General features: G+C 49.1%; 1 protein-coding gene across 1 annotated transcript in view; it reads right to left on the reverse strand.

Moving 5' to 3' along the window:
• The window catches only part of LOC144129066 (vascular endothelial growth factor receptor 1-like), a 120,392-nt gene extending 104,524 nt beyond the window's left edge, over nt 1-15,868 (reverse strand). The window contains exon 1 of the mRNA XM_077662954.1: nt 15,637-15,868. Coding sequence (XP_077519080.1) covers nt 15,637-15,724 — 88 coding nt within the window. The 5' untranslated portion in view covers nt 15,725-15,868. The remainder of the gene's footprint in view (nt 1-15,636) is intronic.
• Between the last annotated feature and the right edge of the window lie 3,082 nt (nt 15,869-18,950).

Here is an 18,950-nt window from a genome sequence, read left to right on the forward strand (position 1 = left end):
TTGTAAGTGTTGCAAGCGCGTATTTTCTGCCCAGGAGTACTGCTGAGGTGCGGGGACTATTGTTTCTTTGTGAGTCCGCAGTTAATTATCGTTTTGTGCGGTACGTTGTGCATGCAAATATCTGGCTATGTGTCTCGCTGTCGCATACGCTTGTGCTGGAGTACGCGTTTCATTAGTCGCAAACTGGACAAAGTTCAATTTTAGTGCTCTGTTTCTGGTTTGCAACTTGACAACTTAAAGGCCTAATCCTTTTTTTGGGACATCTCTGGAAAGTGCACAGTAGCACATGCACTTTATTCTGGTGAAAGCCCCTTTTGGTCGTGGTAAATTGTACTGCAATTCGACTGTTTCACCCAAGAGAGCCCTCAAAATGTTTGACGAGATAGTCCTTTCGGTCCACCCTATAAACCATCTCACACCACTGCAATGTTTCCTCAGCTGGATATGGTAAACTGTCTGGCATACATTTTCTGTTGTGTTGGGTACTTTGCAGGGAACATTTTTCAAAGGTGTAAACACATCACTATTGTACACATCACTATTATATTGTTGCTATTGTACCGGCATACTCGTTTTATAAATGCTTGGAAGTGAATAATAAAGCTTTAGAGCACAGTGAAAATGGTTCGTTCAATTTGGTTGCGACCAAGTAGCATTGACGCTGCTCACTTTAATTAATAAAAACGAAAGCCCGGGAAGTTTAAAAAATAAAATGCGCTGCGCTGATTCTTCTTAGTCGCCACCACCTGGAGCGGACCATTTTCGCGGTGCTCTAAAACTATTTACGAGGGCCCTTTCTGGGCCGACGACGTGCAATTCGCTGCATGGCACGTGGGTGAACACTTTCTGACATTGAGCTGATCCTGGAGAATGCATTATTGGTCGAAGCACTCTCACAAAAATGCTGAAAGTAATTCAGAGCCTGAGGCATAAACACAGCAGTAAATTTTATTGAAATCGTGCCTCGCCGACTATAAAGCACTGCATGCAGGTAATGACCAAACAGTACATAATTGATTACTGAAGCAGGGCACGAAGCAATGCAACAATCGAAACAGATGAGCTGCACTACAATGACTTGAAGGCCAACGATAATAGGAAAGTTATAACCATACGGTTCGTCTCTTTAATATCTGCAGGTATGCCATTTTAAAGCAGCATGACGATCTGTCTAGGTCGTCGCCGGTTTCGCGCTAATTTCGGCCACATGTCGTTTGACGAGAGATGAAATTCCTGCGCACAACCCTCTTTCGTTTTGCCCATTTTGCGATTGGTAATGAAAAATCTAACTTACGACCCTGAGTTCAAAACAGAACTGTTTAGCCGCATAGTCGGAGCTGTTAATACGCAGATAGAAACAAAAAGTTTAGTCTAGATGTTTCTATTTCTGACATCTGTGCCTCAGCGCTTCCGCGCGGAGTATCATGTAAATGTAGTCGAGGGTGTGACGGCATACCGTCTGGTCAGGAATCATGGCGATGAGGATTGCTGGTCACTGGCCAAAGTCAAAAGATGAAAAAGACGTTTCGGGAGCACTACGGCTCCCTTGTTCACTATGAAGCAATCGGCGCACGGATCCGTCCGTTTGTAGCACCCAGTAGCGTTTTTAATGATTTAGCATAGATAGGGTCTAGAGTTCCGTCGTTCCTGTTTAGTGAGTTAGACGATGTCTGTATGATAAGACACTCAAGGTTGTGGCGTGCTGATGTGTTCTTTTCTGTTGTCAATATCTTTACTTAATCCCAGTTAATCTCGTTGCCGGATTGTTGCACATGCTCGGCGATGGCGTTAGTTGTTACTTTATGGTTTCATACGTCGTTCTGGTGCTCTCTCAGGTGTCTCCTGAAGTCCTTTGTTTCACCAATATATATTGATGAGCAATCGGCGCAGCCAATTTCATACACAACGCCTGGAATTCTTTCACGAGGGAGCTTGTCTTTCAAGTTCACCAGTTCTGTTCGCACCTTGCCAGCGGGGACGTGAGCAATGTTGATGCCATGCTTGCGGAAAATACGTGCAAGCGCTTCGCTAATTCCCGCTACGTATGGGAAAGCAGCACGTTTTTCTTTTGGTTTTTCCGTGCTCTCGATTTTCATCATGATGTTCGCCGCTGTCACCGAGGTTGCTGCTCCCATTGCTGTGCCGAAAGTCTGTTGGTAAAAGGTGCCATTGTATGTAAAATAGGTGTTAGCGAGACAGAAGCGGAATAGCTCGCAAAGCTCTGCGGCGTCGAAAAGGGTCCGATCTTGCCATGAGTCCTCATCTTCGTGACGTTGCCTGCAAGCTTTAACGGCCAGATTGACCGGTACACGTTGTTGAACAGTGAGCAGACGTCGAAAGACACGAGCATGCCGTTGTCTTCAGGGACAATGGCTTTTACCTTGTTGATAAAATCGGACGAGCTCTTTACGTTCGTTTCAGTCTTTCCGACCAATGGAGCCAAAACACCGTGAAGGTACTGCGACAGCGAGTGCACAGGAGACCTCCTGAAGTCTACTATTGGGCGTAGAGGGGTGCCTTCTTTATGAACCTTTGGGAGCCTGTATATGGTGGGTGCCGAGCCATTCGTACATAGCAGCTCATAGTAGAGGCGTTTCATGGACGGTGGAGGGCCCTAGAAGATTCTTGCAAACATTTCTAAAGAGAAGACTGCACCTTTGACATGGGTTCTTTTGGTAGTCGGCAATAGGTATTCTCGTCCTGCAGCAAGGCTTCCATTTTTTCGCGGTACGAAGAGAGGTCAAGGATTACCGTGACATTGCCTTTATCCGTAGAAAGGATTACAATTTCATTGTTGGCCTGCAGGCTACGAATTGCCTTGCGTTAGTCTTGAGGCAGGGAGCAGTCTGGTGACGTCTTCTTCATACGAGACAGCACACCTATCGCCTTCGTCCTTACTTCGCCCTGAACGTCTCGGTCCAGAAGTCGCACCGCTCCTTCGACGGCACAAGCAACATTTCGTGGGTTCGGAACTTTCCCTTGGTTGAAGTCCAAACCTCGGCTGAGTAGCTTGGCCTCAGCAGGTTTCAGGCTGTATCTATCCCCTGTCCAGTTAGTTCCTCCGGTAAATAAGTTTCAAGGCTTGCTTGGTTTAGGGCAGACGATTGCGCCTGAGTCCACGCGTTCCCAAACGACTTCACGAATTGAACCTGCTTTTTGCGATGAAGTCGATTACAGATTTTATTTCTGCGGGCTTCGTGGACTCTACTGTTCATACCTTATTAGAAGATGATCGCAAAGGCTTAGCTTTCAATCTCATCACAGGATGACACGTCATTCCCTTGCAAACAAACGAAAGTCTTCGGCACTAAACTTAAATAAACGTTGCTACTCACGCGGTTAATCCATCGTGAACCTTCATGTTATCGATGGTCATACGCGCGTGTTCTTGTGTTTCGGTGTTTTAAGGCCGCGTATAAAAAACTTAGAGAAAGTAATAACGCGGAAGTGGCGCGTAAATAAACTGCCCCTTAGTGGTTATGTTGAACAACCACCTACAGGAAAAAAATAAATAAACAAACAGATAAATAAATAAAACGCCAAGGTTCGCGCATGGCAGCTTCCGAACGATAATGTCTGAGCGAAAATCAGTGGAAATTCTTTACAGTTGCTGACAGTACCGCTCTCTACGCAACGACCATCTAACCTGCTATCACAGTGTTCCACTGATTGATCCAGACGAACTGTACCCTCGACGCGTGGCGCCCTCACCCGCACACATTTTAAAGTTTTTTTAGCTTTATTTCTTCTTCTTCAGAACGCTGCCTTCACGTCTCTGCAGTTTCTTGGTAATTTGTGCTATAATCAAGGAGGCGCCGCTCCCTTTTTGCCACGGCGATGGAAGTGGAGGCTGCTGGGCCTCTGTTGGAACCCGGTGGGTCGGCAGCAGCCGCCCAGAGGAAGCGCCTGTACCGCCAGAGTGACTCGAGCAGCCAGGGCACTGTTGTGTACTCGGTGCCAAGCGAAGACTCCTCGTCCTCGGCCGACGACGGTTTCATACCGGTAGTTAGCAAGAAGACCAAGCGCAGACTGCGTAGACAAGCCGAATCGTCCTCATCGAGCACGTCAACGGTGACCTCATCAAGAACGCCAACGATCATCACGGCGCGAAGTTCCTCGGCGCATACAGCCTTGTTTGTGCCGTTGAACTCAACGGACAACTTGAACCTCCTGAACAGGCAAGTCATCTCTATTTATCTGGAGAGCCTCGTACCGGGAGGCATTAAGGACGTCAGAATCAACCCGTTCAAAAACGTCATTGCCATTGATGTGGTGGAGCGAAGTGCACTAGAGAGTTTAACCGCAATCACCTAACTCGGCAACATCAGTGTACGCCGCCTTATTCTCCAGGACAGCGGCACTACGGCTGGCGTAATCTACAACGTTGACAGCGACATCTGTGACGCAGATTTACCCATGTTGATCAAGCCGGCAACCAACGGCATTTCCATCATTGAAGTTCAGCGCTTAGGAAGATCTACATGCATCAAGCTGACATTCAAGGGTGACTGCATACCATCGTACGTGAAGGTTGGACACTTTCGTCATCCAGTTCGACCTTTTGTGCCTAAGCCACTTCAATGCAGAAAGTGCATGAGGATCGGCCACGTGAGCGGCGTCTGCATCAACTCCATCGTGTGCCCGCGATGCTCCGAGTCACACAGCGGTGACGTTTGCCGCGCGACTACCTTGAAGTGCGCCAACTGCCACGGCTCTCATGACTCTTCCTCGAAAGACTGCCCCCGTCTAAAGACGGAGCGGGCGGTACTGAAGCAAACGGTGCGAGACCATTCTACGCACAAAGAAGCCGCCGCAAAGGTGCGACGACGTCGTTCGCGCCGCCGAAGGTCGTCAAAGAAAGCAGTCACCTTTGAGAAGAATGCCCCAAACGCAACCCCGCCTCCACCAAAAACCGTAACAAATCAAGGGAGCCCGGCACTTGGTGAGGCTGGACCTGCTGCCTCAGATGCAACTTGGCCACCACTGCCAAAGCTTTCTACGCCTACTGTGTCAGGGGTGTTGGCGCACTCAGAGCACTGTGCAGCGCCTACGACTGATCCAGCCGACAGGCACGATCAAGGCCATGGCCCAGATATACAAGTGATTGCAATGCTAACGTCACTAATGAATGTCATGCGTGCTCTGCTTTCCAGCCTACGCACGCTAGCAGCAAATAGCGCACTTCAAGTGCTGGACGCGCTACATCCAGTTCTTGCGGCTCTACAGTAGAAGGCATCATGGCTCCCTCGGACCTGTCTTTTCAAAAGAAAGTCAAGCAAGTTTTCATTTCCCAATGGAATGCTCGTGGACTCCAGTCCCGGATTTCTGATTTACGGCACTACGTCTACGAGAATCACTTCCCCATTCTTGTGGTTTGTGAACCGAGGACCACGGCAATTTTGCGAATATCCGGTTACGAGGCATTTGCATCACCCACGCGCAACAGATCCAGCAAAGTCATCGTCTACATTCGATGTGAACTTACATATGTGCAACATTCAGTTCCTCCGAACGAAGACAATCAGTACGTTTGCCTGACAGTGATGAGCCGAGACCTGACGTTTACGCTACTGGCGGTGTGCTTGACGCCATCAAGTCGTTTCGACGCCAGAGGGTTGAGTGGTTTGATGGCAGCTACACCTGCTCCGTGTGTCATTATGGGTGACTTCAATGCTCATTACACCATGTGGGGAGGCGTTAGGATGGACGTTAGGGGAAGACAGATTGTGTCCTTCGCCTCTCACTATGACCTCCAGTGCCTTAATGACGGAAGCCCGACCTATATTCAAGGGTTAACTTATAGCAGCTGCTTGGACTTGACTTTCGTTTCGCAGTGCCTTACCAACAGCGTCCAGTGGTTTTCAGATGTAGAAACCCATGGCAGCGACCATATCCCAACCTATCTGCTTATTACCGGCCATTCCACATTTTCCCCAGCCACGTGTAGGCAGCGCATTGACTGGACAGTTTTTAAATTACTTATGGAGGCTGCTTGCACAGAGGACTTCTCTACCGGTCTTGAATAAAAATTAAAGAGGCCATAGAACAAGCCACCTGCCCCTTTAACTCTATCGCTAACTACACCAAATTTGACCTCGAATTGCAGCGACTGCGATCACAACGGCGCAGGGCAGAGCGCAGATACCGACGCACAAAGTCGCGCCTAGACCTAAGAGATGCTAGGCGCATACAAAAGAAGATTCAGCGCAGAATTCAGGCACTGCAAACACAACGCTGGAGAACATTTTGTCAAACACTTGATCCACGGAAGCCTTTGTCACGCGTTTGGAGTGTAATTCGGGGTCTTCGCACGTCCCCTCAACAGCGCTACCCGTTCAAATCCGTAGCGCTCCACCAAAGGCGCAGTGTGGTTGAGGTAGCCGAAGATTTCTGCGCAAGAATAACAGGCCCTCCGAATCCAGGCGCAACGCTGCACTGCAACAATGTTCCACCCTCACGGGATTTTCGGATGGATGCATTATTCTCCATGGAAGAACTTGATGCTGCGCTGGCTTGTTTTAGAAGGTCATCATCACCAGGGCCCGATGGTGTGACGTACTCCGCACTTGCCAACCTTGGCTAAGAAGCTCGACTGGCTCTTTTGGACACTTATAACAAGTCATGGACTGCTGGCATAGTTCCTCATGATTGGAAGACCAGTCGTCTGGTTCCACTTCTTAAACCGGGGAAATCACCGCTGGACCTTTCATCATACCGTCCAATTCCACACGCCAGCTGCGTCGGCAAAGTAATGGAAGGAATGCTGCTCACACGCGTGGAATGGTACTTAGAGCGATATCAGATTTATCCAACCTTCATGTCTGCTCCGACGGGGCCGCTCTTCTATCGACAACGCGGTTGACCTCGTAACGTCGGTGCAACACAGCAAAAGTTTGAAAAGATTGACCGTGGCATTGTTTTTGGATATCAAGGGCGCGTACGACAACGTAGCGCATCAGGCCATTTTGGACGCAGTGGAAGCTGCTGAGATCGGAGGCCGCACGTTCAGATGGATACGCAGCTGTTTATCACAGAGGTCGTTTTTTGTCCTGACTGCGGACGGACCAACGTCCTTACACCGAAATTCGTGCGGAGTCCCTCAGGGTGGAGTGCTGAGTCCAGTCCTCTTTAACCTTGCTCTCATCGGCCTGGTCGACGTATTGCCACAATCTGCTCAGATCTCTGTATATGCAGATGATATCTGTATTTGGGAGATCAGGGGTGACCCGACCTCAAGTTCGTGCAAGGCTTCAAAAAGCGGCATCGATATCGACATCTTATCTTCGCTTGCAGGGCCTGAACATTTCGACCGAAAAGTGTTCACTTGTGGCGTTCACACGCTAAATAATGTCACGTTACACCATTCGAATCAATGGCGAAACCGTTCCCTATGAGAGAAGCCACAGATTCCTTGGTGTTGTCATCGACAGGAACCTCTCGTAGAGTCCACATATCTACGACACGAGAAAGAGACTAATTGCGATTGTCCACGTCCTCTCCTTCCTCGGGGGAAAGTCCTGGGGCGCATCAGTGCGCTCGATGCTACAACTGTACCGTTCCCTATTTCTGGGTTACATGCGGTACAGTTTTCCGATATTCAGTTTCATTAGAAAGACAAATATCAAGACTCTTCAAAGTGTGCAAGCGCAAGCTCTCCGTATCTGCCTTGGACTGCCTAAATGTGCATCAACAGCAGCAACTGTTCTTGTTGCCCGGGAACACCCTGTTACTACATACATTGCTGTTGACACCATGAGAACACATATTCGGCATCTCACATGGGTTTCCTGTCATCACCTCGCAACACTACCAATAATTAGGCCGCGTACTGCATTCGCCAAAGTCATTGAAGCCCATCGCGCATATCTTCCATCGGAGTTCACCCCTGCGTCAAGACCGTGCTCACACTTATGGAGTCTTCATGAGCCTCGGGTTCACCTCTATATTCCTGGCATTACGAAGAAAGCTGGTGTGTCATTGCCCGCTCTCAAACAACTGACATTGAATCACCTGCATTCTTACCACAGTCACCGCATACATGTTTACACAGGTGGATCAGTTCACTCGACCAGTTCTGCGGGGTCGGTGGTGATACCGGCCAGATCCATCTTCATGAAAGTGAAGACGACCTATCCAACAACTTCAACTGGTGCAGAACTCGCAGCCTTACGGGCTGTGGTAGAGTTCATCAGTCAAGAACCTCCACATGACTGGACGGTTTTCACTGACTCTAAAGCAGCCCTTCAAGCCCTGCAAGCTGCGCTACTCCGCGGGTCGCAGGAACAACTTGTTGCTGAGATCCGTCTACTGTACCACGCCACCGTTTCCAAAGGTCATGACATCATTTTTCAATGGCTGCCAGGACACTGTGGTATTAACGGTAGTCACCAGGCCGATACGACTGCGCGTTCTGCTCACAACGACGGACTTCCAGTGAGGATCCCAACATCAAGACCTGACGCTGCGTGTGGGCTTCACCCTTCGGCGCTGGAGCTCACAGCGTGGAACACGGGAGAGTTTTGCAACCTCCGCCTCAAGGCACTGGACCCTGGACTTCGCATTCGTCTTCCACGTAACTTAGCACGTCGCGACGCAACATTGTTATGCCGTTTATGGATCGGTGTTGCTTTTACCAACCACTATGGGTTCAGGATGGGGATGGCCGACAGTCCTGCCTGTGAAAGCTGTGGTTGTTTGACCATCGCTCATCTTCTCTGTGAGTTCGCTGCATTTCCGAGTGCAAGACATACACTGTGTTGTGCCCTGGACCGCCTCGATCATCGCCCATTAACAGAGCAAAAGATCCTCGGTCCGTGGCCACAGCAGTCGACTGCCCTCAAGGCATACAAGGCACTCTTTGGCTACTGGAGAGCGACTGGATTGAGTGACATTGTGACAGCGTTGTGCGTGTGTGTGTGTTATGCCTTTTTCCCCTTCTCTTTTCCTCCTTTTGGTCTCCTAATCCCTCTTCCCCAGTGCAGGGTAGCCAACCGGAAACCCTTTCTGGTTAACATACCAGCCTTCCCCTCCTCCTCTTTATCTATCTATCTATGGACAGCAGCGCACAGTTGTGTGACCACGTTACACCCGTCAGTTTCAAACTTCAGGCATGTAACTAACGTGAAAGTGTACGAACATTTTTTGTTCAACACGACGTGCGCTGATACACGTCCGCCCGTCAACGTCCCTCCCCCCGTTCTCTCCTCCCCCTGCTTCCAACGCTCGTTTGCAATTGCGCAGAAGCATTCAAGGCCCATACTCGCGTCCCGTTAGCAGCTCCGCGACAGCGAGTACACAGAGAACGAGAGTGCGTTACGTCTTGCACGGGAGGCGTCGAAAATAACGTCTGGCCCCGAACGGCAACGGGCACGTTCTGCTTCGCATAATAGGGACACTACTTAGCTCAACCATAGCCCAGCCTGGCGCGGCCGCGACCACCATTGTGACGTCATAGCCTAACTCCTGCTCCTCCCGCTAGGGGCGCTGCAGCCGAGCACGTGTCTCACGTCACGACAGCTGAGGAGAGACGGGGCTCAACTCGCGCGGTCGCCACGCGGCCGCGACCACCAAGGCTAACTCCCGCTCCTCCCGCTAGGGGCGCTGCAGCCGAGCACGTGTCTCACGTCACGACAGCTGAGGAGAGACGGGGCTCAACTCGCGCGGTCGCCGCGCGGCCGCGGCCACCAAGGCTAACCCCCGCTCCTCCCGCTAGGGGCGCTGCAGCCGAGCACGTTGTCTGACGTCACGCCAGCTGAGGAGAGACGGGGTTCAACTCGCGCGGTCGCCGCGCGGCCGCGTCCACCAAGGCTAACTCCCGCTCCTCCCGCTAGGGGCGCTGCAGCCGAGCACGTGGTCTGACGTCACGCCAGCTGAGGAGAGACGGGGCTCAACTCGCGCGGTCGCCGCGCGGCCGCGACCACCAAGGCTAACTCCCGCTCCTCCCGCTAGGGGGCGATTGTCGTCGCGGCATTGTATAAAAGAGCCCCGCTCCTCACGCCGAGGAGTGTCACCAGGCTATACCCTTTCACAAATCTATTATGCTTCGCATCCTAGGCTTAACCTTAGCTAAGCCAGACCATTTTTTCACACGCATTCGTGTACACATCCTTCACGCCGGGTTTTTATAGAAGCCAGCTACCTTATCATTCCTGTTTCTTTTTTTTTCCTTGCGTTTTTCCTTGCCTAGATCTGCATGGGGTGTTTCTTGGCAAGAGCACTATGTGGGGATGTTGATGGGTAATAAAACATAAGAACTCTGCGTGGTCATTCCTTCACGGAATAAAAAAAGTAAACGGTATTCATAATGATATGTTTCTTTTTCATTTATAATGTCAGCTGTCCCGTAATGCGGCGATGTTAGCTGAGCTATGTTGCCATTTTACAAACTCCATAAGTGGTATGCTGATTCAGCTTTGTCCATAAAAGAAGAAAACGAAGCTTCTTCCTCATTTGAGCGAGAAAACTACAAAACATCAACGCGTACCGGGTCATAGATGAGGAAATAATTATGGTGGTTAAAATCCACCGAATAGCCGGACTCTGTCCATGAGGAGAAAGAAAGAATGAATTTTATTCCCGGCTTAGACACGTAAAGGTTTTGCAAAACACCTTAAGGATCTGCTGGACAAAATACTGACGAATGGTGATGCCGGGTAGAGTTTGGGGAGCGAGCCAGCCATTGAGGGAGGTAGGATGGAGAGCTGGATGTAGGCGCTGAGCGTATTTGTCCGGGATTCTTGGGCTATGGGGGATTCCCACAGAGTGTGTGAAAGTGGGAAGACCCTGTAGTGGGACCAGAGGCGGGCAACCTTATGACCTCATGAGGTCGACCTCAACCTCACGTCGTGAGGTGAGGTCGGCGATGGCTCGAAATTTTTGAGTGAAGCCAGAAAATAAGACCTCAACCTCACGCGTGAGTTTGAGGTTGAGTGAGGTCGTCATTCAATGAGATCAAAACTTTGAGGTCGAAACTTTTTGCAGTGAGCGCGGCTTACTTCGGCGAGCGCTGCTTCCGAAGCGGACTTGGAGCGCACCATGGCAGAGTTCATGCAATGACGCTTGGTGCTCGGTTCCCCTGTTTGGACAACCGGAAGCCACAGTTCCCTCTTAGCTTCCGGTGCAGGGCCGCAATGTCCGTTCAGTCCAAGCCTACAGGAAGACGCACCCCTCTGGTCTTCCTGGAAGGAGTGCTGCTGTCACGGTACTCCACTCTCCCGCCGCCTTCCCCCGCTGGCGTAGCAGCCGTAGCTGCCTGCTGGTCGGCTCACACTCCCGGGAGCGGGCAAAGCACATAACTCACGTTGACCCGCGGTAGCTTTGTCTGATGCCGCAAACAAATAAGTTCAGTCCAACAGGCACGCTACAAATTGCTCGCAGCGCGAATGGCCCAAAGCAAGCCTGCTTGCACGCTCGCTGCCGGCGCTGACGTCACGGCTCTTGCCTTGCATTCGAATAAAGGGATCCTGCTGTACATTACACGGTGTCTTAACAGAAACTGTAGCAGTCGACACAGGCGAGAGAATGTGATGCAGGTGGTTCCTAACAAGGACACATGCTGATTCGATGAAAAAGAACGAAGCCAGAAGAACCTGTATAACACCATCGAAGCTTTCGATCGGTGTCTCCCCCTGTCTAATCTCGCACTACTTCTGTATATTACCGTTCCGTAATGCAAGCGGGTCAGAACACAATTTCACTTTTATATTCTTCTAAATAGACTCCCTTTGATCTCCTGTTCCTTCTTCCTTCTCGAAAATTCACATATTATGCCGAAACGCAGCAGAACAGGGCCAACGTACCAGCATAGCTGCGTTAGAGCCTTAAAATATGCAAATCTATAATGAATGTATGATGATGTGGTAGCTGATTCCTTTTCGTTTTTTTTTAATGAAGATGTGTGAATGGAACTGCTTACGTGTACTGGCGCTCTGCTGCTGAGTCGATGTTTCAAACCTTCTAATATGACATATAATGGGGCACACTGGTGTTAGCTTCTGTTTTTAGTGTGCGATTTCTTTTTGTAAGTTTCTAATCATTCTTTTTTTTTCTTTTCTCGTATGAGATCGGTTAGGTTGGCGGCCTGCCTGGCAGATGTCCAGGCACTGCTCACATCGCTATCTTTCCTTTAACTATTTTGCAGAGACCCATCGTTCACCTTAAACGGCTTCGCAGAATGCTCGCGCGGTGCTTGCGTGTAAAACACTTCGAGAATGCTGGCGTACCATTGATTAGTTCAGTTTTGAAGGAAAACAAGTGATTGACTCAAAGAAGCTTGTCTCAGACTGGTTGACGAAATGGTGCACAGAATTCTGTTCAGGCTTAGAGTATTTAGGCTTTTTTTTTGTCCCGTTTGGGGGAGGAGGCGTGCTGGGAAAATTCCGCTGCAGAGAAAGTTGAGCGGAGAGCCGTGGTCCTCTTGACAGAGAGAGCGGTTCACGCTACACAATCTAGGCCAGTGTTGTTTTGGCCCGTGTGATTTCAATAGTCGGCACAGTGTTCGAAGGCGTAATTTATCCCATTCCTGCAAAGTACTGCGGAATCACCCAGTCAGCAGAGAGTTCCCAGGGTTTCGAAATCATTACCATCGCCACCTGGAGGGAAGTGGCGAAAATGGAGGGAAGTGGCGAAATTATTTATGTTTTCCCGTAGAATAATTCTCTTCGGTTGCTGGTAATGTACAATATTTAATAAATATTCTGGAAAATTTTAATTTGCTAGAGGTATATCGACGTTCCTGGGGTCATAAAGATATGCTATCATCGTCATCATCATCGTCATCACCCCGAAGGTCAAGGGCATGTGTCGTTGCATGACCATTGCAGTATGTCACACGTGAGAATTGGCGCGTTTTTCTGCTGTACAATCCAAATGTCATTAATGTGTACCGAGCTGTAGCCACTCTTTGTAATGCGTCATGCGCGCATGCGTAGTAATGTGGAATCCATATGTAGCTTGAAATGGGGGTGGGTGGGTGCCTGCTATGACGTGCCTTTACATCATTGTCAGGTGACTAGGTGTGACGTCACATTACATCGTCGTCCCGTGACTAGGTTTGATGTCACATTACATCGCTTTCACGTGCCCTGGTATTACGTCACTCACATGCTGCCATCACTAATACTACTTAGCGTTACCTAATTACATTAATAAGCATTGGTTAGGCATGTTGATCAGTGTATGTTGATTCGCATTAATTAATGATGTGACGTGATCATCTTCATCACGTGACTCGTCGGCTCGTGACGTCACATAGTGCCGTTTCTTGCGCACACTTTTTCGCGGATACGACCTTGAAACTGAGCCATCTAATGCTTCCGAATTAATAAAAGAATCCACTCGCTTCTACATAGACACAAATACAACGCACTTGTGTTGGTGTCCTACATTCGCAGTTTGTTTTCGAAGGTAGCATACAGAGGACTGAAAAGAACATTGGTTGGGTGGCAAAAATTTTCATCGACGCTGAGTGTTCTCGCTATGCTGGATAGAACAAAACAATCGAAGTATACAACATGCGCCTGCGTAGCCGTCAAATTGGAAAGCACATCGGTTACCAGTTTCTTTACTTTCGCTATTCTCATGTCTAAGAAGAGTATAGTAAATACCCCCCCCCCCCCCCCATGCACTTTCTATTTCTGGTAGAGGGTGTAGAAGGTCTGTGTTTATCAACTGCCGATTCGTGCGTTGTTCGTATTCGTGCGCGGCTTCGAATACGAACAAGTATGCACGAAGCAGTTGCCGAATATTGACACTGATAAACTCACAATTAGTTAGTGAAGCAAACTTGAAAATAAAATTGTAGTGATTTAGTTCTGCTTAAACATGGAGTGACGCTATAGCTACAGCTGGCCGAGTGGAACTTGCTCAGTTGAATTGCAAAGTCAGTCTTTCGCCGCTCCGTTTCGCTGGGTGTTCCTTCTTCATCTTCGTCCCACTTGACACGGCGCATGCGCAAAGCTGTTGCATCTCGGTTTCGCCGGCGCGCCGCGCCGCCGGCAGCAGCAGCTGCTCCGCGCCACGCTCAAGACTCGAAATTCGACCGTAATGTATCTATCGGCACAAAAGTACCCTCCGACGTACTGCTGGCAACCGCAAAAAGGACACCCCTGTCCGCAGGCCATTAACTCTGCGAGGATTCATCCCAGATTATAAGCTTCTCCTACTGCGTGCATATCAATAGCGTCTGTACACACTTTATTAAATAATTACAGACCGCTTAGTGCCGCTTTTCTAATAAGTAGTCATCGCAATGGTGCCATCATTTTGGCTTTCCTGTCTGACAGGATTCTCAGAATTGCTTTTAACTGAAAACCTTAATCGCTTTTTGTTTTTTGTAGCGATAGCTACATTACGGTAGCATTTCGAGCGTTCAGCGTGGCGGTGGTACGTGACCGTGGCGGCGCCGCCACCGGCACGTGGTTTCGTGGTTGGTCACGTGATCAGCCACGTGGTGCGGAGCAGCTGCTGCTGCAGGCGGGCGGCGCGAAGGCGAAACCAAACTGGAACAGCTGTGCGCATGCGCCGTGTGAAGTGGGACGAAGATGAAGATGGAACGCCCAGCGAAACGGAGCGGCGAAAGACTGACTATGCAACTAAAATAAGCAAGTTCCACTTTTCCAGATGTAGCTATCGCGTCACTCCAGGTTTAACCAGAGCTAAACCACCGCCAATTTTATTTTCCTTTTTTGCTGAGGTCGAGCAGAGGACCTCAACCTTAAAATTTGAGGTTGAGGTGAGGTTGAGTGAGGTCTCCAGTGGCCTGAGGAAAAGTCAGGTTAGGTCGTCTCAGGAGACCTGAATCTCAACTGACCAGGTTGAGGCTGAGTGAGGTCCCAATTTTTTTTTTTTTTTTTGAGGTTGCTAGGTGAGGTCGAGATTTTTGAGGTCAAATGCCCACCTCTGGTGGTGACAGGTAGAGGGATCTGGGGGCATGCTAAGCTGGAGAAGGAGGTTATGAGGGGAGTAGAGGTGGGGCAACTGTCGCACTCTATCTTGACACGAACTACTTTGTGTTTTTATGTGGATGTTTGCTGTTATAATTCGTTCGTCTGCGTATTTTATGTTGTTAGGAGTCATGCACAAAGTTACTGCCCAGCGAAGACAGCAGTTCACAGCTTATATGTTACACATAATTTTATTCATTTATTTAAATATTTATTTGTGATAGCGTTCATGCATTAAGGTTTAAAGTGTAGAAGCTAATTAATTTTTACTTTTCTTTCATTTCCCTGCGCCTTAACAATTCAAGGCGCCGACTGAGACAGCCATTCTTTTTGGCTGCATTTGACACAAAACTCTGTGATTTTCAAGCCTAAGCTTTTTTTTAATTTTTTTAATTGGTTTTTGGGGAAAGGAAAATGGCGCAGTATCTGTCTCATATATCGTTGGACACCTGAACCGCGCCGTAAGGGAAGGGATAAAGGAGGGAGTGAATCGAACGGCTTTCCGTTAGCAAAGGTACTGCTTAGCGGCACGGATGGTCGTATACTAATATGTGGTGACAAGCCTGAAATTCTGCACCCCATTATGATGACGACATGATAAAAAGCGTTGCCGTCTCATGAAGGGCTTCCACGTACACTGCCTAACCGTTTGTCTGAAGTCGTTAAATATGAAAAGTACAGCGAAGTCACTCACCGACATACATCCAGCAGAGGAGCAAGCAGTAGAAAGCAGCACATTCCCACCAGAAACGGGGCTCCAACCACACAGTCCTCCGCGCCATATTCGCCGCCCCCACCGACGAACTTGCGGTGGACGGCGAAAACAAGAAACTGTCAACTATGATCACACCGAGGTCGTTTCTGCCGCGTCGACATGGAACTATCTGAACGCCGAACCGCGCCAGGAACTGTTGCGCACGCGTCGCAAGCCGAGGGACCCCAACTGCCGGTCTCGAGAGGAAGCGCGCGCTCTTTCATACGTCTTTCGCATTCGCCGCGGAAGCGAGTTTTTCTCCGGAAGTTACGCCGCCCGCCGCCGCTGGAGGCGCGACGACCCTACCACTGGCCCCACGCCTGCATCTGCGGCAGCTCGTGGCTTTTGCCTGGTTTCGCGCTGTAGCCTGCTGGTTCATGGTGAGCGCAGCACCGAAATCAAAGAAAAGAAAATGCAGATGCTTAAGGTGCGTGTCTTCAACAGAGTCCACATATGCACAGATTCTTCATCACAAGTTTTGCTTGATGAAAAAATTTAACATGGATCACCACTCTCCCATTCATCACAACTATGCTCAGCATTTGGGGCTTTAAACCTGGAAGGAAATATTCTGGTCACTTGCTTTCGTATGTCTCATGGTCCGTGATTAAATAAAAAGTTCATGCTAAGGGGAAGAGGACGAAAACTCGGAGAGCGAAAGTTTTGCGCTAATCCCATAAAAATGTACTATATCGCGGAGAAAATTCTGTACGACGCGTGAGTCGTAATTCCGATAGCGCCGTAGCCAGATCTCGGCGTTTGACCTCAAAAATCTTGACTTCACCTCAATTTCAAACAAAAATTTGCCGACCTCACTCAACCTCAACCTTATCAGTTGAGGTTGACGACGTTATCAGTTGAGGTTGAGGTCCCCTGAGACGCCCTCACCCCACTTTTCCTGAGGCCACTGGCGACCTCAGTCAACTTCACCTCAAGCTCAAAATTTCAGGTCGGGGTCGGGTTCTCAACCTCAGAAAACAAACAAAAAAATGGCCAGGCTTAGCTTGGTTAAGCCAAGAATGCGTTGCATATCTCGATGGAGTTCCGTGCTGCTCCGTTGACTCGATAGGCTATCCTGTGGGACAGGAAAGCCAAAATGGTGATGGTGCCATTGTGATGACCAGTTATAACAATAGGGGCCATAAGCCGTTTGTAGTTATTGAACAACGTGTATACACACACTATTGATTTTCACCTAATTGCAGAAGCTTATAATCTGCGGTGAACCCTTGGAGAGTTTATGGCCTGCCGACAGGGGTGTCCCTAACCCGGTTACCACCAGTACGTCGGAGGGTGCTTTTTTTCATGAAGTTTGCTTCACTAACTGATCGTAACCTTATCAGCGTCAATATTCGGCAACCTGCTTCTCGTACACTTCTTAGTATTGGAAGCCTCTGCCTCACTCACGCGCGAGCCGGATATTGACAAACACCGACTTTCTACACCATCTATCAGAGAATGGCGCGAGGGGGGGGGGGGGGAATTCGCGATACTGTTCTTAGAATTTAGAATAGTTACCGATTGTCAAGAAACTGGTCACCGACAGAGGTGGGTAACATCATGAGGTTTCGACCTCATGATGTTCGGACCTCAAACTCAAAATGACCTCAAGCTCAAGTCGTGAGGTGAGGGTGAGGTGAGGTCGGAGACGGCTTGAAATTTTGTGAATGAGGTCAGAAAATCAGACCTCAACCTCCCGCGTCAGTTTTGAGGTTCAGTGAGAACGTCAATCAGTGAGGACGAAATTTCGAGGTCGAGTACCAGTCTCTTTGCAGTTTCCACGAGCGCCGCTTCCGAAGCGGAGTTGGAGCGCACCATCGCAGAGTTCATGCAGTGATGCTTCGTGTTCCGTTTCCCCTGTTTCGGCAACCGGTTGCCACCGGTCTGCTCTCAGCTTTCGTTGCACCGCTGTAATGTCCCTTCAGCCCGAGCCTACAGGAAGACGCACCCTTTGATCTTCCTACAAGGAGTGCTGCTGTCGCCGTAGCTGCCTGCCGGTCGGCTCAAACTCCCCGGAGCACTCAAAGCACGCAACTCACGTTCACCCGCGGTAGCTTTGTTTGATGCCGCAAGCGAACAAGTTCAGTCCAACAAGCACGCAATAAATTCGCCGCAGTGCAGATGGCCAAAAGCAAGACTGCTATCGTGTTCATGCTCATTGCCGGTGCCGACGTCACGGCCCTTGCCTTGCATTCGAGTAAAGCGGATCCCGCTGTACAATACACGGTGACTTAACAGAAACTGGAGCAGTCGGCACAGGCAAGAGAATGTTATTCAAGTGGTTCCTAACCAGGACACTTGTTGATTAGATGAAAAAAGCACGAAGCCAGAAAAACCTGTATAACACCGCCGAAGCTTTTGATTGGTGTCTTCCCCTTTCGAATCTCACACTACTGTATATTCCCGTTATGTAATGCAAGCAGATGCAAATGTAATTTCACTTTTGTATCCTTCCCAATTAGCTCTCTTTGGTCTCCTGTTCTTTGTTCCTTCTCGAAAATTCACATATGCCGAAGTACCGCAGCACGGAGCGAACGCACCAGCATAGCGGTGTTATGGCGGCAACAAATGCAAAATATTAGGAACGTATGATTATATGGTAGCTGATTGCTTTTTCTCTTTTTTTAATGAAGATGTGTGAATAGATATCTCATTACGTGCTCGCGCTGTGCTGCTCAGTAGCTGTTTCAAACCTTCTAATATGACGTTTAATGGGGCACACTGTTCGCTTCTGTTTTTAGAGTGTGATTCTTGTTTGTGAGTTTGTAATAATTCGCTTTGTTTTATTTTCTTTTCTTATATGTTATCAGTCAGGTTGCCGGCCTGCCCTGCAGACGACCAGGCCTACCCACACCGTTATCTTTCCTTTAACTTTTTTGCAGAGAGGCATCGTTCACCTTAAACGGCTTCGCTGAATGCATGCGCAGTGCTCCCGGGTAAAAAACATCGAGGATGCCAGCCTACCATTCATTAGTTCAGTTCTGAAGGAAAACAAGTGACTGACTCGAAGCAGCTTGTCTCAGACCCGGAATTCTGCTCAGGCGTATGAGAATTTAGGCGGTGGTTTTGTTTTCGTCCCGCGGAGGGGATCACAGAAACATTTCGAGAATGATTACAAACTATACAAACAAAAATCACACTCTAGAAACAGAAGCGAACACTGGGCTCCATTAAACGTCATATTAGAAGGTTTGAAATAGCGACTGAGCAGCACAGCGCGAGCACGTAATAAGTTATACTCACACATCTTCATA

Source organism: Amblyomma americanum, chromosome 4 (assembly GCF_052857255.1).
Source record: "Amblyomma americanum isolate KBUSLIRL-KWMA chromosome 4, ASM5285725v1, whole genome shotgun sequence".
In the NCBI taxonomy this organism is placed as follows: Eukaryota; Metazoa; Arthropoda; class Arachnida; order Ixodida; family Ixodidae; genus Amblyomma; species Amblyomma americanum.